This window comes from Meleagris gallopavo, chromosome 1, assembly GCF_000146605.3.
Source record: "Meleagris gallopavo isolate NT-WF06-2002-E0010 breed Aviagen turkey brand Nicholas breeding stock chromosome 1, Turkey_5.1, whole genome shotgun sequence".
NCBI classification, from domain to species: Eukaryota; Metazoa; Chordata; class Aves; order Galliformes; family Phasianidae; genus Meleagris; species Meleagris gallopavo.
Window position 1 is genome coordinate 61,954,440 of NC_015011.2, and position 23,204 is coordinate 61,977,643.

At 40.2% G+C, this 23,204-nt stretch overlaps 2 protein-coding genes across 3 annotated transcripts in view; one reads left to right on the forward strand and one right to left on the reverse strand.

Annotated features, from left to right (window-relative positions):
• Positions 1–23,204, forward strand: part of LOC100542571 (zinc finger protein OZF-like) — a 1,148,434-nt gene that overhangs the window by 831,481 nt on the left and 293,749 nt on the right. The gene's annotated exons all lie outside the window — the stretch shown is intronic.
• On the reverse strand, positions 1,388–23,121 carry LOC100543349 (lysine-specific demethylase 5A). The gene is made up of 11 exons (XM_010714247.3): positions 22,979–23,121; positions 19,511–19,866; positions 18,844–18,982; positions 17,709–17,888; positions 17,263–17,424; positions 15,586–16,137; positions 14,720–14,863; positions 11,783–11,942; positions 11,242–11,462; positions 5,920–6,330; positions 1,388–4,419 (listed from the first exon to the last, which is right to left on the reverse strand). Exons 1-11 carry the CDS (start codon positions 23,051–23,053, stop codon positions 4,207–4,209), a joined length of 2,613 nt encoding a protein of 870 aa, XP_010712549.1. The 5' UTR covers positions 23,054–23,121; the 3' UTR covers positions 1,388–4,206.

A 23,204-nucleotide genomic window follows, 5' to 3' on the forward strand; every position in this document is an offset into this window, starting at 1 on the left:
GGGGGAGGAGGAGGAGAGCAGAACAGCCTAAAACATGGGAGGAAAGTTCATTCAGTTGCATCTCTACTGGTTGGAGTAATGGAGTAATGACAGAAAATTCATTAAGTTAATTGGATCTGCACTGGGAAAAAATAAACCAAGTGATCTGGGAATAATGGTGGACAAACTATCAGCAGCATGCCTCCTGCCTGTCATGAAGGCAAACCCCATACCAGGCTGCATAGGAAATATATTGTCAAGAGATTAAAGAAAGTGATTTTTCTCCTGTATTCAACACTTGTAAGGCAGATCTGGAGTTCATGATCAGTCTGGGGCTTCCCAATACAAAAACAGATGTTAACAAATAGCAGAGTATAGCAGAGAACCAACAAAACTGCTAAAAGACTAACATGGCCCAAAGGAGGCTAGGCTGAGATCGTTCAACCTGGAAATTAAGGTTGCAGGGTCTATAGACTACAAATACCTACTGGATAATTATAGAAAAGAGAGTGCCAGGCTCTTCTCAGAAGAAAAATTAGAAAAAGCAGTAGGAAAGCTACAGCAAATGAATCTGACTGTGCATCAGAAAAAAAAAATACACACTGAAGATGCTATAAAACTGGAACAGGAAATTGTAGGAGGCCATCAAACATCCTGGAAATACACAAAATTTGACCTACTTTCAAGTCAGCCCTGCTTTGGTAAGGAGAGGTTGATCCAGATGACCTTCTGTAGCCTCTTCAATCTAAACTATTCAATGACTCTAAAAGCTGAAAATAAGAATGCAAGCTTCACAGTGTGGCTAACAAAACAGACATCTGTTTCTGTTATCTTATGCTGTGTAACACTGCGTTCTAATAACTCAAGACAGTTTTCACAGCATCATCAGTTTTAACTTAAGCCCTCATTATCAAATAGTCCAGGCCACATACGCATTCAGGTACAGATAACTCTGTAAAAAGCATAAGTCCTAAAAGTAACAGCATTGAAGAATTCAGGAGTGATGTCTATCTCTATGCAAATAAAGCAGCCCAATTCCAGGCACAACTCAAGTCCTGGCCATTTTTCCTTCCATCCAACAACTCTGGTTATTTGACACATGAAGAGAAGCAACATGAACTGTGGTTAATACTCTTTGTGGAATACAGTATGAAGTCATGTACTGTTCTAGATACACAAGAGTTAAGATTTTGCATATACTGAAATGTTGTCTCTAAAGCATGAGAAATTTTCTCCTACAGCTGCAGCAAGCATTTATGAAAATGATTTCCTTAGCTTAACTTTGGTTTACTTGTTTGCATATTTTCATAAAAATTCTACAAGCTAAGACGTGGAGACAGTATCACAGCTGAAATTTGTTGTGTTTTGTTGTTGTTGTTTTTAAAACCACTAACTACATTTCTACAGATTTTTCAAAAAGTCAACATTTATTCAAAATTTTATACTATCAGCAATCCTTTGGGAAGAATTATGCTTTTAAAAATAAATGTTTAAACAGAGAGATGTAAAGCTAATAATGGTCTTCGGTTTATGAACACCTTACCCAAAAGTAGATGGGAAACACGCAACTAAAGAAGTGCAGTAATCTCCTTTTGAGAAGCTAAAAACCTCCTCATATGGTCACATGAAAACAGCTACTAAGAAGGTGACTACTTGCCCATTTCTTGTTCACTGTTTTTTACGCCTGTTACAAGGAGAACGATTGACCACTGCATTGTATAGCTCTTTGCTTCCTTCTGGTCATGATCACACCTTCTACTCAGAGAAACAAGAACATTCAATGCAGATTTACTAAAAGAACTCTTTCCAGTTGATGGTAAATTACATATAACAATGACTTTTATCACGACAGAGAATGTAAGAATGGTTAAGAGGATATGCTCAACAGTTAACAGGATATGCTGACCACATTTTCCTTGTCGTGTCACGAATTCTAGGAGTCATGAAAGAATACAGACACTGGGATTCTTTACAAAATCTTGTACTAGTCTACTTCTGGAACAATTAAACATCTGTGACAGAGAGTCTATCCACTCCATATAGGGAAACATTTATGTAGTACCATCAGTTAAAGCCTGAAGGAAAGTAACAACTGTTTAAACCAGTTTACCAAAACTAAACGTACATCGAGAAGAAAAAAAATGTAAGTGGATGCAAAAAAGAGGGCATGTCTAGCTATAGCATAGACTCCTTCATAACTAAGTAAACAAATAATACTCTTTAAGTTTGCTAGGGTGCCCGTTCAGCCACATGCTTAACCACAGCTTCCATTTAATACATTCGTCTTCAAGGAGCAGGAATTAGAAGCCAGTGACCGATCTGCACTCAAAAAACTCCCAAGATCCTGCACCTTCTGCCCTCCGCCCTAGCTCCTTTCTGTTGCACATCTTCCTCTCCCCAGGTAGCAGGCACAAATAAAACAAACCAATAAAGTTCATCTACCTGAGCTGAGGTTTTGTTGTTTGTTTGTTTTTTTTCCTTTTTGGATGGACAATTCTGCCAGATAAATAAACTTCCAAATATCAGAGAACAAGAGAATGGACACAGAACAGTCAAGACAGAACACTTTTGTTTTTGTCAATTTTCTTTTAAATCCCAATCCAGCTCCTAGTAAGACTGGACACTACTTACAACACTCCTAGAACTGCAGAAGAATGGAAACACAATAGGGAGCGAGTGGAAGGGGGGGGACAAGACAGCCCAGTGGCTAGCTTCAGACATTCACATACACAAAAGCCAGCACTGACTGGAGTCATTAAGGCCCAGATGCCCCACTAAATAGGAACAAACCCAAACACAAAGGTAGCACGTGAAATGTATTTACCTATTTAAACACAGGCAGCTGGTCAGGCAAGAATGGGGAAGGTAACTGCTAATTCCTTGTACTACAAGGAAGGAATGGAGTAAAAAACCCAAGCCCACGGGCAGGTTTTTGCTTTGTGAACCTCTGTCTGTGCTGCTGGTTAACAGTGGTAAGTATAAAAAAATCAAAGAAAAATAATCTATTTATAGAACAAGTCAGTAGTCTGAGACATTTAGAAAAAAGTAAAAACAAGTCCTTCTTTAAAAATGGATTTACTAAAACAACTGTCACCCAGGATGACCCCAAGCCCTCTGGTCCTCTGGCAAAGCCAGGGGTAACTTTCAACAAGAACTGTTGCTGACTGGTACGCATCCAGCAAGGCCAGCAGGGAGGGGAATTTGCACTGTGAACAGTATCTGCAGACTGCTTGCTGGTATCTCTCGAGGCCATGCCCGTAGCCTGGTGATACTGGAAATAGTTGTGAGTGAAACTTTTCACAGAAGCACATGTCAGTGTAACCTCTGAGGTAAGTGGGCTGTCTTCTTTCCTTCCCATTCCTGGGTACAGATCACAGAAGCTGGTGCCCTGTACCTCCTTGCCAGCTCCATCCTGCGTGAGACAACTTTAACGTGCAGGAGTGCGGAACTCTAAGCAAAGCCTAGAACAGGAGAGGGCACCCCTGCAGAAAGGGAAGCACTCTGCTTTTCACAAGCTCTGGTCAAGATGGACATCATTTTTTCCTGGCCCCCCTCAGGACAGGAAGATCAGCTGTCCCCACTAAGGTAAAAAATTTTGCTAGCAGAGTAGAATTGGGTTTCTTTTTGGTACACAGAACCTTTGCTATTTCTGAGATCATGAGCTCCTCTGCCCTTTAGCTACAAAAGAGAAATTCATTCATTCATCCACTTGCTCCCATCCTTATAGAGTAGTGTTAGCCGCCTGGATACGGAGACAACTCTCTCAAGACATTGCCCTTCTCACTGGGTTGGCAGGAGGAGGCAAAAGATAACTTCCAAAATCTCCTTAGGACAACCTGCTACGGCTAAAAGCTCCAGCTCATGCCACCAATTCCAGGCCAGCTCCACTGCCAACATGGACTTCTAACACCCTGAAGCATCTAATCTAACAGCCTCGGGTTAGCTCAGTCTCTAAGAGCAACAGCCACTCTCAAAGATGGAAATACTCAAGTCAAAACACTGGCTGCAGCTCCTAATGAGGCGGTGTCTGCATAGATGAGTCAGAACCACTGTGCCTTGACGTCCCCGCTGTATGAAGGAAGCCAGCTGTAAGGAAGGGACCAACTCTGCTGCAGGTCTGTACATCCTTGGAAGTGAAGCTCAGTGGCTACATTAGATTCAAACCCTCTCTTTCTGTAGGGGTTTCAGCGGTCCATTTCTCAGCAAGTTCCAGACATCAAGCAGTTGCTAACTTGTCTCCTTAAGATCTTCCATTGGGAGTTTGTAGCTCAACAAGAAAGAAGGAGGTGGCGCATGAGCAGGGCTACTTGGTCCCTGCATTGTTTTCTTTGCACAGTTTATACAGATGTAATCCTCATTCTCAGCCATTTCTGGAGAGACACCAACGCAAACTTGATGAAACCACTCATCGCAGCCACCATCACACTGCACCCAGTCTACCTGCAAGAGATTGTATCAGCAACATTAGAAGGAGAGACAGAAAAGCAGAGGTTCTATGAAGCAAATGTCATCTATTAAATCCACCCGATATAATGAGAATGCAAAAAGTGTTTGGCACAAATTAATGAACTACAGAACTTGTTTTAACAAGCTGCTTCAGTTTAAAAAGTAGTATTTTCCCAGCAACGCTGCTCCTTCTATATCCTTAGGCCATGACAGCTACTGCTGTAGTTCTGCTTTTGACTTAGAGCAACGTGAAAATGAAAATACATTAGCAAAAATAACAGTAGTGGCAACATATCTAAGATGTAGTTTGTAGGGGAATAATTCCTGAATGAATTTTTCAAAGCGACTAGTAATGGGCAGTAGCAGCTTCAGACATCACACTCCCATACCTGCCATTCTGCACTTGTACTGCATTCACTTAGTGAATGTGCAAATACACATCTAGCCTTATGGAAAGGAAGGCACTCCCTGAAAAGCTACGATTATATAATTAAGATTACTCAGTTTCATTTATGGAAGTTTGATGTCTTTGTATGACCTTCTTTATAACACGAACACTCCTGCCTCTCATCATATCATTCCCTGGGAAAACATATCAACATAACCTAAATATCTGTAAGAAGAATAGTTGTAGAAACACCGTACCATCTTATGAGTCAATTATCTTCCAGTGAAATTTCTAACTTTGGTCTAAGATTAGGACTTCAAAAATGGTCCTTTAACACTTATTTGAACATTCCATGTCTGTATTTTGAAAAAAGACTGAAGTAAATCTCTGGATTTATATTTGATCCTACTCTCTGGTGCAAACCACTGCTGCACAGGGTCAATCCTACAGCTACTACTGAAAGTTTTTCTGTTTTAAAAGCAGCAAAAAACTAATCTGAAAAACATTTTGTGAGGTCTGATCATCAAGCAGCATACACTTAAAAGCTGACAGAATAGAACGCGTCACATAGAAAAGCAGATCAAATTTTTTTTGTAATAAACCAATCAATTCTAAAATTGCTGATTATCCATCTCCCAACAGCAACGTGAAGCACTGCAGTTTGTAGATCCAGCAGCATCGCTGCTCACAAGCTGCATGCAGAAAACACTGAAAATGTACTATGCTTAGGAGTGCTGCACATCCCACTTCTGCTCAGAAACAGCGTACGATCTGGAACATTTCATCACTGAGGCAAATAATTCTTTGAATCAGACAATGCATGTTCTCCATTACCAGTAAAGAGTTACACAGCAGTCCAGTTTGAAGAGGTTAAACTTCCCAACCAAGATAGAGTACTTTTTCCCAGATTGTAATTTTTCATCTTCCCCTCATGTTTTAAAGTGAGACGAGTTTGTCAAGTTTTATTCACATTTACATACCTACCCAAGTACTACTCACACCTTCTCATTTCAAATTATTCTACTTTTGTTACTCAAGCTGTTCAGCCTTATTATTGAATTCACTTCGCGTGAAATTGACTGTGATGGGACTAAGCAAAAACTCACTTTGTCTTTGCAGGGCCTCTGGCAGTTCTGTGCAGCACATACTGCATTCTCATCATCTGACTCCTCAGCTCCTGACCAGTCATACTTAGAAGGAATATCTAGAACTTTCTTCTCTCTTTTTTTCTCTGTGCTCTCCTTTGCCAGCTCCACCTTTGCCACAACCACCTTCTCTCGCTTCTTCTTCCGCTCCTCTTCCTTGGCCAGTTTCTTTGCCAGCTTGTTCAGCTCCTTTGTCTTATCCATCGTGAGTTTTAGCTTCTTTTTCTTCGGTTTTTCTAATTTTTTCAACTCTTTAGATTTTTGCTTCATATCTCCAAAGAACTGCTCTGCTCTCTCCAGCTTTCGTTTCCGCTTCCTCTCAGACGAGTCTCTCCCTCTCATTTTCAGCGGTTTCTCATCCATGCTGTCATCCTTCATAAAAGGGTAAAAAGAGATTGTTGGTGGGTTTTTTTTTTTTCCAAACAAATTTCCATATACCATAAATCTGTGGTTTAAGATGTACTTACCTCTGCCATTACCATAGCATGGGGGAAGAAACTTATCCAGCAACATACTGTCACAAATTCTAAATAAAAGAGGCTCACCTTTATCTTCACTATACTAAAAAAAAAAGTCTTAAGTACCCAAAGCATGGTGAATTTAGAAGGTCCAGTAGAAAAAAGTAAAATATCAGCAAGAGTAAGGAGAAAAAAACAGGCAGTAATCACAACTCCCTACTCACACTGCTTTTCAATAAAAGTTAGGAAGATTGATTGTTAGGTGTTCTTGCTTGTTTTTCATCCTAGGTCAGTCTTGCCTATAATTATTTTTGAGAAAAAAGCAATTGCTATCCTGGAAATTAGTACAGAACAATTGCTGAATTCTAAAAATGTATTATCAACTCCAGCAAGAGAAGAATGCAACAGATCCATTATCTGAATAGCTTCCAAACCAAGACACACTACAAAAAAAACTGGTGTTATTAAACACTCTTTAAGTAGCAGATTCAGATCAAAAATTGGGTTTATAATTAGCAAACTGTCATTGTAGGAGACAAGTCCTATTTAGAACCACTTCACACAAACAAGACTGATTCAGTTTGAGTTAATTCAGCCATATATTTTAACCTTAATTATATTAATAGATTAAGGACATACCACAGGCCAGTAAAGACTGGGTCTGTTTACTGTACATTACTTAATATAGCTCCTCCACCCTATAACAAGTTTTCTGAAGACTATTTTGCAGAAGTCTACCAATTTTGCATCTAAATAGACAAAGAAAGGCATTTAACTCAAAATGAGTAATTCTGGCCAAACAAGTATTCACAGAGATTAATCACAAAAATGTTGAACCCTACCCTCCACCCACAAAGCTGTTTTTAACTATCAGTTTAACACTGCGGCACGCTATTTATAAAGTGCTATTTGCTGGCATTCAAATTGTTCATCAAAAAAACCTATATCCAAACCATAACATTAAAAGAAAATTAATCTTATGAAATGAAGTCTCTAGATCTAAACATAGTAACGCAGTACTTCTCCAGAAGCAGGATCTGCTTTTTACTACTGCCCTATAAGCTAGCAGTTTGGCAACATCTTGACTTACCCGCTGTATTGGATGGCACTCAAAAGAATGAGATAACTGATCAGTATGCATTACTGTTCAAAAAATGTAACCCAGTTTATGTTGCTGTATGCTATTGTCAATAAGGAATAATCTTCAGTGCCATTTCCTGTATTGTTAACTACAGAAAATAGCAATAATGTACTCCGTAACTACATATGGTCAAAATGACCCTATCTTCAGGTGACGTGGAATGAAGGATGGATGCCAGTACAGCTCCAACACCAGAGTTTACATTCTCTTCTAATGTACAACCCTCATTCATACACGCTATTTAGCCACAGAATGAGTGAGGCATAAACAATTTGAATTAGTCCTTAGAATCACCGCATACACCTGCCTCATTCAGTACTAGCAGAGAACTCAGCATATTTTCATAGAATATTTTCAAAAAATAGCAGTGTGTGGGCTAGTTTGATGAGAACTGGAATCTTGTTACCTACATTAAAAACAATGCTCTCTCCCCAGCAACAGAAACTTGGCAATATACAAATATTATCTAAGATAAGTACAAGCTGTCCGTATTAATAAAAGCATAAAATGTATTGGGTTGGAAGGGCTCTTAAAGAAGTCCCTTCCAAGGGCATCTTCAGCTTTTCTGAATACTGTCTCACCACTCCGCTCACTGAGTAAAGAATTTCCTCCTAATACCTAATCTAAACCTCCCTCTTTTAGTTTCAAATCCATTCTCCCATGTCCTATCACAGTTTCCACCTTGTTTATGTGCTCACTTTAAGTACTGGGAGGTTGCAATGAGGTTTCCCTGGTGCCTTCTCTAGACTGAATAAGCCCAGCATCTTCAAATTTTCTTTGTAGGAGAGATGCTCCAGCCCTCTGATTATCTTTGTGGCCCTCCTCTAGACCCACTCCAACAGCTTCATGTCTTCTTGTGCTGGAGGCCCCAGGGCTAGACGCAGTACTCCAGATGGGGCCTCACAAAAGCAGAGCAGAGGGGAACAACCCCCTCCCATTCCCTGCTGGCCATTACTCTTTCGATGCAGCTCAGGATGATGCTGGCCTTCCAGGTTGCAAGCACACACTGCTGCCTCACATCTAGCTTCTTCCTCCATCAGGACACCCAAACCCTTCTCCACAGGGTTGCTCTCAATGAGTCTTCCTCCCAGTCTACGTACATATCTGGGATTGCCCCAACCTAGGTGCAACACCTTCCACTTGGTCTCGTTGAACCCCATTAGGTTTTCATGGGCCCACTTTTCAAGCATGCTCAGGTACCTTTCGATGGCAGAGGAAGCATGGGCATATGGCTTGAGAAGAATACAAGGATGCTATCCAGACACACAGAGACAGAATTGGGAAAGCCAAGGCACAAATGGAACTAAACTTGGTGAGGTATGTGAAAAACAAGAAGGAATTCTACAAGTACACTAGTCAGAAGGGAAAGGTCAAGGTCTCTCCCCCCTCCCACACCTACCCCATGATAAACAAGAAGGGAGATATGGCTACAATAGACACAGATAAGGCTGAAGTATCCAAGTTCTTTGCCTCAGTCTTCACTGGCAGTCAGGCTTCCCATATCTTTTACATCTGTGAATATCTACAGTGGGGGCTGGGGAGAGCAAAACCCCTCTCACTGTAAGAGAAGCAAGTCCAAAACCACCTGATGGAAATGGATGTGTGCAAGTCTATGGAGCCAGACAACTTGCATCCCAGGGTCCTGAAGGAACTGACTGATGTGGCTGTCAAGTTACTCTCCATCATATCTGAAATGTCACAGCTATCAGGTGAAGCCCTCCAGTGACTGCAAAAAGGGAAATATCACTTCCATTTTTAGGAAGGGTAGAAAGGAAGACCCAAGACATTACAAATCACTGAGCCTCATCTCTATGCCTAGGAAGATCATGGATCAGATTCTCCTGGATGTTATGTCAAGTTACGTGCAGGATGAGATTGTGATCCAAGTTAGATAGCACAGCTTCACAAGGGCAGATTGTGCCTGACCAATCTGATGGCTTTCTACAATGGAGCGTCAACATCAGTAGACAAAGGAAAAGCAACTGATGTTGTCTATACCTGGAATTCTGAAAGGTCTTTGATGTGGTCCCACACCACATCCTTACCTCAGAATTGGACAGATACAGATCTGAAGGACTGTTCAATGCATAAGGAATTGTTTGGATGGTTGCAACCAGAGTGCTGTTGTATGGGGACTGTTGATCACAGCCTGAACCTCTGATTGACCACCTGAGGCAAGCAATGAGTCAGCCATGGGAGCACAGGTGAAGGCAATTCACTTGTGCTACCAGGAAGGGGTGGAGCCTGGCTCCACCTCTTCTAAACCCCATTTAAGGACTGACTGTCACTGAGGAAAGATCTCTCTCTGGAGATTGCTCCTTGTGGAGGTTACTGTGAGCCTACAACACCAATAAGCATTTTCATTTATTTTGATTATCCTTCCACTGCGATAATCTTACCAAACCTAACCTCTGTATACTTATTGACTGTACAGCTGTGGTCAAAACATCTATGTCCAGGTGAAGGCTGGTGACAAGTGGTGACTCCTGTTGGGCTTGGGACCAGTGATCTTTAAGATCTTCATTACAACCTTCACCTTCAGCAAGCACACAGATGACAATAAGTTGAGTAGTGCAACTGGTATGACAGAGGGGAAGATACCATCCAAAGGCACCTGGACAAGCTTAAAAGCTGGCCACCAGCACAAGAAAGGCAGGCAGCTGTTGGCACAGACAAGGCCACAAAGATGATCAAAAGGCTAGAGAACCTCCCAAAGAAGGGCTTAATGGAGCTGGGCATATTCAGTCTGGAGAAAAGGTGGCTCCAAGGAAACGTATCTGTGTCCTTCCAGTACTTTAAGGGAACTTTTAAATAAGATGGAGACTGACTTTTCACATGGCCTGATTATGACAGGACAAGGGGCACCAGTTTTAAACTAAAAGAGGGGAGATTTAGGTTTGATATTAGGAAGAAATTCTATACTGTGAGAGTTATGAGGCACTGGCACATACTGCCCAGAGAAGCTGTGGGTGTCCCATCCCTGGAGGTGCTCAAGCCCAGGTTGGTGGGGTGACAGCCCTGCCCACAGCAGGGGGTTAGAACTGGATGGTCTTTAAGGTCCACACTCTGTGCAACACCTGGCTCCACACAGAACCACTTCCCACATCAAACCTCATGCCTGAAAGCACTTGTAGAAAAGCTTCTTGAAATCTGTCAGGCTTGGTGCCACGACCACTGTCCTGGGGAGCTTGTCACAGTGCCTACCACTCTCAGGTGAAGAACCTGACAACACTCTCCCTGACACAGCACCATGCTGTTCCCTCAGGTCCTATTGGTGTAATTAGAGAAGAGATCCACACCTGCCACTTTGCTTCCCAGCTCAATTGATTCTTTGATTCTAAAATAGAGCCCCACTACTGTCTGTCTGTCAGTCTAATGCATCTTCGTTTACCATAGCCCTTCACCCTGACCCACCAGCTAAATGTTCACCCACTGCATTATCATTTTGTCTAGCTGCAGGCTGGGATTTTGTCCAGAAGGATACTAAGAGAAATAGTACTGAAATCTTTACTGAAATCCAGAAAGGTTAAATCAACTCATTTCCTTTAGTCAGCTAATTGGGTAACCTTGTCATAAAAAGAAATTAAGTATGTTAAACACTTTCCTCTTGTGAACCCTTAAAAAAAAAACACTATAAATGATGTGATCTTTTTCCTGTGCTAGACTATTTCTACAAGATCATACCTCCATTACATGAAGGAATCTGTCTTCAGAGGGTGGGTGAGTAGCCTGTAAAATCCGCCAGATGTGTTGAGTTTCATCCAGTGATACCTCAAGTAGGTCTCCTACCATCATTAAATCTTCTAACTGAGCCTTTGCTCCAGGTGATAGCTCCAATACAGGGGGCTCCAAACTGCGAGGTACCAATGGACTTTTCCGAGGCTGCTTTCTTGGAGTGCTGGAACCTTTCAGACAGGAGACAAGTTGCATGACGATAAAAGGAAGAGATCAAAACAAAAAAAGCAATTATATGCTTTGTACAATAGCTACTTAAAGATGGAGGCAATCCCAAGCAAAAGAAAAAAAAAGAAAAAAACACAAAAATCATAGACAGCTTTAAATGCCAGACATCCCAACTGCACTGCTATTCTCCTATTCCTTCTTATAGAGAGTATATCTTCTACTACAACTAGCAGAGGCAACAAGAGTAGTTCCTCTCTTGTTCTCTGATTGCTCATTTCAGTTGTCTGTTCAATTTTATCCCAATGCATAGGAAAGCAAGTACCTTGAGAGCAGCTTTTAGAAGCAGATGAATACGCGTGTTCGGCACAGAATGAGGGAGCAGTCCACATATGTGTCACCACTTCCTCTGATTTAATGGGGATTTCCTCATCACAAAACAAATTGGGTTCTAAGCTGCTAGAAGATTTTACGCTGGCATTGTCCTGAAAAAGACCCGCAGAAAAAAATGTAACATCTGGCTCTAACAAATGCTTACCTCAAAGTAAATTCTACTAAGGCCAAACAGTTTGCTGTTCCTAAAACCCTCCTTCAAAGTATCCCTACCATAGACACCAACACTGCTGGAAAAAGGTAGAAATTAAATCCCTATGTAAACAATAGAAGAATGCAGCAGCTGTGGAGGCAAGTGAATTCTAATTCTTTAATCAGTGCATGAGACATATTTATCAAGTTTCCTCTCTAAGCAGTCCCTCACATAAGGTCTTCAGAAGTCAACATGATGACAGTCTCTCACTTAGCTTACATAGTTTTGTTTGAAAAATTCAACTGCAAAATCATAAAGACTGGCATCTTTAATAAAGCAGAGGTATGCTAAGTAAATAATGATTACTATTGAAAGAAATGCTCTCTATAACTATCTGAAGGGAGGCTGTAGTGAGCTAGGGGTCAGCCTCTTCTCTCGTGTAACTGGTGACAGAACTAGAGGGATTGGCTTCAAGCTGCACCAGGGGAGATTTAGGCTGGACATTAGGAAATACTGCTTTTCTGAAAGAGTGGTCAGGCACTGGAATGGGCTGCCCAGGGAGTGGTGGAGTCACCGACCCTGGAAGTCTTCTAGGAACGTTTGGATGTTGTGTTGAGGGACATGGTTTAGTGAGAACTATTGGTGATTGGTGGATGGTTGGACTGGGTGATCCTGTGGGTCTTTTCCAACCTTGGTGATCCTGTGATTCTATGAAATGATTGAAGATCTTACAGGGAAAGGAAAAAAAAACTGCATGTTTAATCCAGCACAGGATCTAAATATCAATAGATGGATGGCTACAAAATGGCAGTAATAAATAAAAATCAAATTATGCCCTGAAATCAGGATTTTAATGGCAATCTTGAATAATTTTAAGATAAAATCTACTAAAAAAAAAAGAAGGGCTGTAATACTTAAGAATGTTGTGAATACTTTCAGGAAAAGACTAATGATAGCACTGGTTTGTACTCATTTCACTGCATAAAGCTGGCTGCTTGACATCTCAAATGTGTTACAAAAACAAATATAATGAATGTGATGCATGTCATAGATGCAATTGGATCCATGAAAAGAAAGAGGTTAGAAATGTCTTAAAAGTGGGAAAAAACTTTATTTTGATTTTGCATTATATTAGGCAGAAAATCTGAAGGCACAAACCCATTTCAGTAGATACCCTGACATCTGCTAATATTCACTTCTCCCTTTTTCCACAATCCTACAGGTGAAATTAATAAACTCCTCAACCAGCTATTTTCACAGCATAATCTCTACACATTATTTTTAAACTCATCATTCCCACGAAAAGTATTTATAAACCACAAAAGGGAAGAAACACCTGAAAGCCAACAGTATAAAGAATTAAATTCTGAGTAACTTCGCCATTTCTTTTGAATTCTGCTGCATCTAGGTTAGTACTGAGTAATGTGGCTGCCTGAAAGTTTGTCTGCTCTTCCAATCACATTAGCTAACCTAACAAAAGACGTTTCTGGTCTCTATCTGCTTTGTTTTGTCAGATTTTTACTTTAGATTTTTATAATGATGGGCATCCAAATCAAAAGGATAAGTAACAGATTTTCAAATCGTGACAACAAAATGCACTCACCAGAAATGAAATTACACTCCTGCAATACCCTCACATCCTGACAAGCATATGGCATCTTTCTTGACATACGTTTTCTTTCATCACAACCCCATAATGTGCCACATCTTTCAGAAATGCCTTATTATAACTTCCAATGCAAAGAACACTTTGCAGCATTTTTCTAATGAAGACATTCTAATAAAAGTTGTAATATTCAAATACAATTTACTCTTGTTGGCATCTCACATGGCTGCAAGACAAATGGACCTTTATGCAGTTAGTAACTTGTTTCTAAGTACATAACAACATAGCTGAAAAATTCACTGTTCCTCTAGAAAGCAGAAAGTGTGCCTTAAAAGAACCTCCACAATCACACTTCTTTAAATTAGAAATGACACTATCACTAAATAGAAACCACTACGTAAGAAGAATCAGTGACGTCACTTTTGTCTGTATACGTACAAAAAAGACATTTCAGAAGTACTAAAATGAAATACATCACATTGGCAATGCTTGGCTAGCTCTACAATTGCTTTCTCTCATGACCTTTTTTCTCTAGAAAAAAATATACGTATATAAAGTATAACTACAATGACAATTTCTGAACTGGACGTGAACCAGAGATTGAGACCTGAATAGTTCCACATATCAGAACTGAACAGATGTACCTCCTTTTATATGTGGGTTGAATGAAGATAAAGATATGAAAACGTGAAAGCAGTTCTGGCATCGGGAAGCTTCTTACAGGGCATGAAGTTTTCAAAGACTTATTTTTTGCTACAGTGGAAAGCAATTAAGAGCTCTCCAAATGTTACTTATATTTATGATTCATAACATCTCTGGAAGAGGCATAAAGACAATGTCCAATCTCAATAGTATTATGAATACAAATCCCCTGAGAAACAGTTTTTTCTTTAGCAATAGAAAGAACCTTCTGAAACTCAATCATAGGACATTTAAGAATTTTGAACAAAAATATTACAGAACTTTCCCAAACACCAAAGCTAAGACATTCTAAACTAAGAAGTACCTCCTGTGCATCAGAAGCCAGAGCAGAATATACTTAGTACCTTAAAATATTCCAGAATAAATTGAAACAAATAGAAAACAGGTGTTCTTAACTCCACACAGACAAGAAACACTGGATTACTTACCTTTATGTCATAGCCATATGTTTCCCTGATGTCTTCATCAGAATCTGTCTCTTCATCATCATAATCCAAAGTCTGCCGAGGGGAAGAGGACACACTCCCTATCACTCTGTTAAAGGCTGACTGCTGGAAACTAGTTAAGTGTCCCTGAAAGAAAAACAGAGTAAGAGACTGAAACAATGAAGCTTCTAGAAAAACCTATTAAAAAGCTGAGGTCATAGTCACTAAGAAAAGGGTGGTTCTTTAATCCTGAAGACAACTGTCTAGTGCCCATTCACAGCAAGTTGTGAAGAAAGACAGAAATAGGTTCTTTCCGACTTTATTTCCATGTTTTTGAGTAACAGTGACTAGGAAGATCTAGCTACTGTTGTTCATTGGTACCAAATTATACCATGTCGGAGCTGTACAAGTTTCTTCACCACAGCATACTGGTCTTGATCTCAAGATGAGCAAGCTGACTGCAAAAAGTATCAGTGATTCCCTATAGTCCTTGATAAAGTTTCCTAAGATATCAAAATCCCAAGAAAGAAATCTATTAGAACTTATAAATACAGATACTTATGATTCTGTCAGAGGTAGATGGAACTTGGACATCAAAGTAGCCACCACTTTAAAAATCTTCAGGCCATTAGCTGGCTGCAGTGTTTGAACCAGTGTCCTTTACATTTCAACAATTGCTACTGACAATGAGTTCAAAGTGATAGACCTGTAGCCAGAAAAGCCTGCAACAGCCTGAAACTACCAACTGCCTAAACACTAAAATTCTCAGCCTAACTGCTCTCTCCTCTCCAAGCTTCTCCAAGAAGGGAAAGGCATTTTGACACAATGAAGAATGACTAGCACAGCGCGTAAGATATTCACATCCCTACCTGAAGATCTGGGTTGGCTGCTGCCTTCTGTAGCTCTGCACTGATTATTTTCTCTGTTTTCTCCCGTGCTGCCTGCTCCACCATTCGCTGGCTGAGCACAGAAAGCTTAGCCAAAGCAGAGGACAACTCATCAGTAGCCAAGGCTTGCCGTGCTCGATCCTGCCAACTCATGGCCCGTTCTGTCAAGCACTGCAATGCCTCCCCTTCCGGCAGCCGTACAGGCAGCTTCTGCAGGGACACCAGCAGAGACAGTATCGTCTCAAGACGTGGCCTTCGAGAACGCATGCAAAGTGGACACAAAAACTTCACTTCTTTGGCCTGCCAACTAGAGCCCTTCTTCTGAGAACTTGTTTTGGGGAGAGGCACGCAGCCGCTATGAAACCAGTCTTTGCACAGCTCACACTGCAGCATGAATCCACTAGCTGTTTTGCGGCAGACACAGAATTTGACTTCTTCTATACGATCCACCATAGTCATCTTGGCCAGGTTAGCTGCTCTGAGAGCATGCATGGCTTCAATCTCCTTCTGTTCCCGCTCCTTGAATATGGCCACCTATCCAAAGACAGAAACAGTTCGTGACCTTCACAGCTAGAAGAGATCACTTTTTAGTAGCAGCACAGAAAAAACACATCAGGAGATCTTCTTAGTTAAACTAGCCCAAAATTATGGGATTGTGCAGCCTATTTAAAACTTCGTTTAAAATGCCTCCTCAATTACATATTGCTCCTCTATGTCCTCCTGACAGAACCACTGTACAAATATTAGATAATGTTCTGTTTAAAAAATGTCTGAAATTCATAATTAAATCCATTATAAAAACACAAGAGAAACAGATATTAATTGTTTAAATGCTGACAACAGCAGGAACTTCTGAGTGACAGTTTATCTTCCTGAAGCAACTTCTATTTCCTCAGTGTCTCTATTCAAATAAATATAATGAAGCATACTAAGATAAAATTGGTTGTATATAAGCCATATTAAAGATTCTGCATGTATTTTCTTTGTTTGTGGAGGAAGGGCAGCCAAATGACAGCAAGTTCTTCTGATAAGCTGCATCAATATCCTTCCAACAGAGAAGAACAAACGTAACACTGTTTCCTACCCAGTTTTCAGGATGAAGCCTTACAGATAGCCCTCGGACATTCTTCACACAGGAACAAGGAAGGACATTGTTTAAATAAAAAGACTTTCTACAGTATGGTAGGCAATGTCTAAGGTCACCAAATTTAGAACACACTGTTGACTTGTGTCAGCAAACTACTTCCATAACTCTTAAGAATCAAAGGAGCAATTGCCAGAACAACCCAAAACAGGATTTACTTCAGTTTAGTACACTACATAAACGTCATGAATAGTAGTGTGCTGGGTACTGCTTAAGAGTTGCATTCCATTTCATATGTATTGAAATCCTGTCAGAATATTAGAAGAACACTCACACATTATTAGACTAAGAGCATCTAAGCCATTTACATAGCCCGATACATATTATATACTTGCACTTATTTGCTGAACTGTGCTTCCCTCTACTTTCACTGCAAAAAAACAATTACTGTGCTAGTACTATTAAATATTTGTTTCAGCAAAATTTATCTATCAGATTTCCCTTAAGATTTTTACACAGATTAGAGACAAGTTAAATCCACGTATCAGGAGACACTACCTTTCACTGCTCCTTACCACAGCTGCAGTGTCCCTGGCCTCCTCCAGCCCATCTTCCAGTTCACTCAGGGATTCCAAATCAAGATCTTTCTCCTTTTCCTTCTCCATCAACTCCTTTGCCCTCTTCCGTCTATTCTTACTGCTCCCATAAACACCAATATCAGTGCGAGGGCTCAGAACCTGTAAACAAGAAAACTTACACTGTTACTCCCAAGAATTGGAGGTTTAATCTGTTTCTTAAAAAAGCAACAGTTGATGTTGTTTATACATAAAACAAGGCTAGCCAAACACAGACTTGTCTTTTTTGTTCTTTTCACCTGAGTTCAGCTGAAACTTATTATTTTCTATTATCAAATGGAATTTAGATAGATCTGTTGTGCCTTCCAACACCGCAGAAGAGCATCAAGATCCATTTCTGAAATGGATCTGCTACGGAAGTCTGACACCATACTTTTGTTGCTTACCTGTAACAGACTGTAGCTCGAGTTCTTCTTCAGGAAGGTCCTTCCCGTGCGCTCTCTCCAAGCCCGCGCAGCAGCTACCTGTGACTCCAGCTGTGGCAAGGCATCAAGGCGCACTGGTATTGGGCGGCCTTTGGCAGACAAGCTCTCCAGTTGCTCCAAGTAGGCATAGTTGTTCCCATTCTGGGGTACAAAAAAATTCCCTGAGTCAAAGATTGCACCATTGTGTCATTGGTTTGATTTCAAGCCATATACCATTCTAGTCAATGAGAAAAGCAGGAACTGAACGGAAAGGAGAGCAGGGTTACCATCTCACTGCTATTTTTTAAACTCTCATACAGTTTCTACTTTAACATCTATTCTGACGTGGCCAACTGGCTTAGGGAGTAAGACACTTCATTTCTAGCTGGCAGTCTTAAATCCTACCTGCTCAATAGCAAGCTACATATCTGAGAGTTCTACAGGAGCTGATGTAAAGACAAATGAGATTCTCACTGCAGTTCTCAATAAATACTTGATACAAGAAAAGCAGCTGCAGTCCAGAGATTAATACTGTGAATATCACAGAAACCACATCAATTTCAGTCCATGTTATCTGAGTAGGGCAATAGAAAAGGGAGGCTCTACTGAACTAATAACTAACTTCAATCTATCAGACAACAGCATTATAGCTATCAGTGCCGTTACATCTTAAAAAAAAAATTTCAATACATTGTGGGGAGAAAAAACCAAAACATTCCCATAGCCAACTCCAAAACTAGAAGACCTTTGAGGAGAACATTCTCCACTGCAGCAAGTATTTCCAGTGATAGTATATAGAACAGTAATAATAAATAAAGCCCTCTAGAGTTACATGTCTATCATAACAAAATTGTCGCTTTTTACAATCTCCTATGAAATGGGCAAGAGGAAGGGAAAAATGGAATAGCAAATGGGGAAACTGCTGCACAAAAAGAAGAAAAGGAATTCAAGCACATAATCTATGACAACTACACTGAACAACTACAGTAAGGATTCCCTTTGGGTCATATATGGGCTAATCTTGGGCCATATCTGTGGGTAGAGGGGCTAGGAATAAAGAGCATGTCTAAACAAAAGGATGCAAACAGAAGAGGCCAGTTCTTGCTGTAACCCCTACCTGAATGGCCTCCACTTTGGCCGTCCAGTCTCTAGCCCGCTGCAGGGCTTCTTTCAGTGCAAGCACATTGGGCAGGTAAGCAGGGATGTTCTTTGCTTCATTCACAATGCCCTCCAGAGCCATCATGCTTTGGCGTGGTCTAGAGTAAAAAACAAACAAACAAAATTAATTCCAGCCTTCTCTCAAAATGTCAGCCATCTAAAGCCATACATCTGATAGGCTGGTGATGAGATTTCATCACTATGTGTAGCAGCATAGGATATATCATGGCTCTATTCTTGGAGGGTGCTACTGGATAACAAGTAACAGCAAAGGTCAGAAAGCTGAACTTGATTGTCTGAAGTCCATCAAAAGGGCGCAGCATCAGAAATCCCTAACACTGAAGAAGTTGTCGTGTACCATACTGAGCATTTTTTTGTTTGCTTGCTTAAGGGCAGACAAGTAAATAGCAAAGGCAGCAACAATACTCATACCTTTCAGCCACTGTACAATACAAAAGGGAATCAGCCTTTCTGTAACTCATTGATAACCTCAAAAACAACTCTTGGGCCATGACAGAAGTAGACTAAATCTTCAAAGCCACCACTCTTCACCACAACTCACCAACAAAGGCTGAGAATCCCTTAAGTGTGCAACCCATAAGAACAGTTCACAGAGGAACACTCACCTGGCCTGCAGGCAGACCTTGGCTTTCTCCTCCCACCTCTCCGAAACTGTGAGTAACTCCTGAAGTTCAGCCATGGCTTTCTCTACAGCATGATGTGGTGCCAAGCCCACACCTGAGTCGATCAGCTTTTTCATCACATCTAGGGTGACCCTCTGAGGATCCAAGAGGGTGGATCTCACCTCATCTAGCCACCGTGCCTGCTGCAGTTCCTGCTTCAGCCTTGGCAGTTCAGGAAGTTCTACATAAAGGCCAGAGCCCATGTCTATTAACTCTTGCAGCTTGGACGAGTCTGGGACCTCATCCATCATAGCTTCTTGAGCACGCTCGTGAAATTCTTCTACATCATCAAGTAGATTCTGGAGTTACATACAATAAAAGTGTTTAGAAAAAATGTCCATAAAACCAAAAAAAAGTTGGCTGTAGGATCAGTCAGATATGAGTTTGTATGTGATCATCACATCGTCGGTCAAAGTTCCTACACACAGTGTCAACTGTTCTATCAGAAGCCAATGAGTCTGACATAGGGATCATTACACACATTAGTTATAACAAAACCTGCAACTGAAGTAACACAGTTGCAACCATCTAGGGAGCCCTATAAAACAAGATATTATCGACTGCCCAGACAATGCTTATTTTAAAACAGTAGGCTGAGGAGAGACTTCTGCAAAGATGTCATCCTTTTAATTAGTTGTTGGAGGCATTGTACTAATGCTGACAATACATAACAGAACACAATATGCGAAGAGAAAAAAAACAAACCAGAGTTAAAAGAGCACTAAAAGAACAATAGTCAAGTTTACAACTATTTAAAGCATGCTCATCACTGAAACACAACAGGGTTTTAACTTAAAAAGATATGAAAATGCAAACACCCTCCAATGAAAGGAGAAATTCACAAAAATCTAACCACACTGCTGTACTTGTTCATATTCCCATGTTTTGGAACAGCAGTGAAAAAAAAAATCAGAAATCAGACAGGAGAATATCTCCATGGGAGATTTATTCAAGGACATTCAACCTGTATACTTGATTGAGTCACTCCTGAATCTCTTAAAAAAAAAGATCAGATGCTACTGATGGCAAGTCAGTGCCACAATGAGAAACAAAACACACATTTCCTACACCTATGCTTACTGCCCTTCTTGTCTGATGTTGCTTTTCATGCCCACCTAGAAACCAAAGACATTTAAAAAAAAAACAACCATGATCCACATTACAGGGTTTTTCATATAGAAAACAGATGCTGAATGCTTCATAGCAACAACAGCAAATTATTACAGTCTAGCAATTATCAAGCCTTTTGTGTTAGAAAATACTCATCATCCAATCTAATTCATTATGATGGATAATTGCATTCAAAAACCACGCTCAAAGTTAGTGAGTACATAGGTCTAAGTGATCATTATCTAACTTCATTCAAGAATTAAGACTATGATTTTTAACCAGCAAGACTATGAGATTTATCAATTTTACTAGTTAGAAACTGCTGAAGCCTCAGGAACTTACACATGCACACAGAGTACTTCAACACAATTAGTTTTCTAAGGCTACTTAAAAACAGAAAACAAAGACACCATCCCAGCTGGGAGAAAATATTTTGACAAAATATAAATCAAAACTGTTAAGAGTTTATTAGATGAACAAAAAGTCTTAAGCCACCCAGAAAATAGATGCCACAGAAGAAAACTGCTGTATAATAAGCAATCAGAAAACTGGCAAAGAATCTAGACGTCTTCAGCTCTGTCATCTATGGACCATGCCTTAATTTGAAGCAGGTTTTAAACACATTAGAATCAAATGCACTAGAATCAATGAACTCTTAACAGTCTCACAGGTCCATTAATATATGATGATAAAATTTCATGAGGCAGAAAAGAAAATACTTAGTAAATATTTGGAAATATCTTCCTATCATATACTTTCCACTCAATTAACTGCTGAGAAACATGTTAAAGAACATCTTAGAAGGATAAAGATTAGAGTCAGCAGGCCTGGATAATCTGTATCCTGCAGTCCTATAGAGTTTACTGAAGATACTTGTTTTCAACATCAACGTGCCAATATCAAATAGATGGGAAGAAAGTCCAATATTAAATCCCTCTACTATGTGTTTGCTTAAAGAAGCAGCTGCACATATGGTGATGTTTAGAACTTCAATCTCAATTTAGCAGTTACAACATTCTTCTTAAAACTGTACTAACAAGAAAACACGAGTTAATAAATGGTTGACATACATCAAGAACTATTTCTCAAGATGAAAAAAAAATTTACTAAGGATTCCTGAAGTGTTTTCCTGGAGGTTGGTTAGCAGGCCAAACAGTATTTAACATTTCATCAGAGATACAGAAACAAATTAAGTTTACTGCTGAAAACTCCTGCTGTAATACAAACTGCCACAGTGATAAATGATAATCGCAGCCAGGGGAATCAGTATGATCTGGATCACTTATTAGTCTAGATTCATTCAAAGACAGGTGCAAAGAAATGTATGAAGGACATAAATACAGGCCATGCATACAGATTAAGGAGACTGAAACCTGGAAAGCAAAGGTTGAAAAAGATTTACAGATTCAAGTGCAAAACTGCCAATGTACTACTGCCTCCCTGCTCTCCTAAAGAAGCACAGCAGTATAGCCTTCTGAAGTTCCTGCAAAAACATACGAAGGGTAGGATTTAACAGGAAATGTCACTGCTATAGATAGCTTTAACGATGCTGGAAGAAAAGCAACTGGTTCACTGAGATAAAATTGGGCTGCTTGGTCAGTGACGGATGGAAGCGATCTTTTCTCTCGGTTTAACCATGAAACCACCACATCTGACTGCATCCATCGTAACAGGCATCTTGAAAAGTGTATGTATATTCACATAAAACACTTTGGTTCCGTAGCCTAAAAGCTGCCTTCATGTGCCACATGAAGGCAACACAGGACCAGCAGTATTCTTCCAAAATGGGAACAAAGGCCAGGTGGCATAGGTCTGAGTCACCCACAGGGCACTAAACATCCATGCTTAGGCAACAACATTGAGCCCTACATATTAAGCTGTTATGACTACATGAGCATACTTTTTGAAGTACAAACACCATCTTTGCCCACTTAGACAGGTGCTTGCAAGTAAGCAGGAAATGAGAAGAAATTACGTTACCATTAATTCTATCATGGATAAATGGCAACATGTAATCAGCAAAACTTCAATCACAATAGTAAGATTACTTGAAGTAGGAAGACAGAGTATTTTCTTTCTTGAGGCCACAAATATCACCATGAAGCTGTTACCTGCTTTACCATAAAAGCTGAAGTCCTGTACACCAGGACTTTCACCATGTGAAAACAAACTAACAAAAAGCAACCAAACAAAACACACAAAATAAACAAAACATGAAAAATCAAAACTAACAGACAAAAAAAAGTCCAGAAAAAAAGCACAACACTTACAGTACCATCCAAGGAACAGATGTGAACCTACCTTTACTTGTCGGGCCTGGCTGATAACACATGGCAAGCTAAATAACTGATGCACAAATGCTTTCAGCTCCTCCATAGTCAGCTTGGTCCGTGTCCTTCCACTATCTTGGCTCTGTCTGCTGTATGAATGAACACAACATTATATGAAAGACACGATGACAACGACACCTGGGTTTACTCCCAGTAGCAGAAGTATATCAAAATCCCCAAGAAAAAGTGCAATCCAA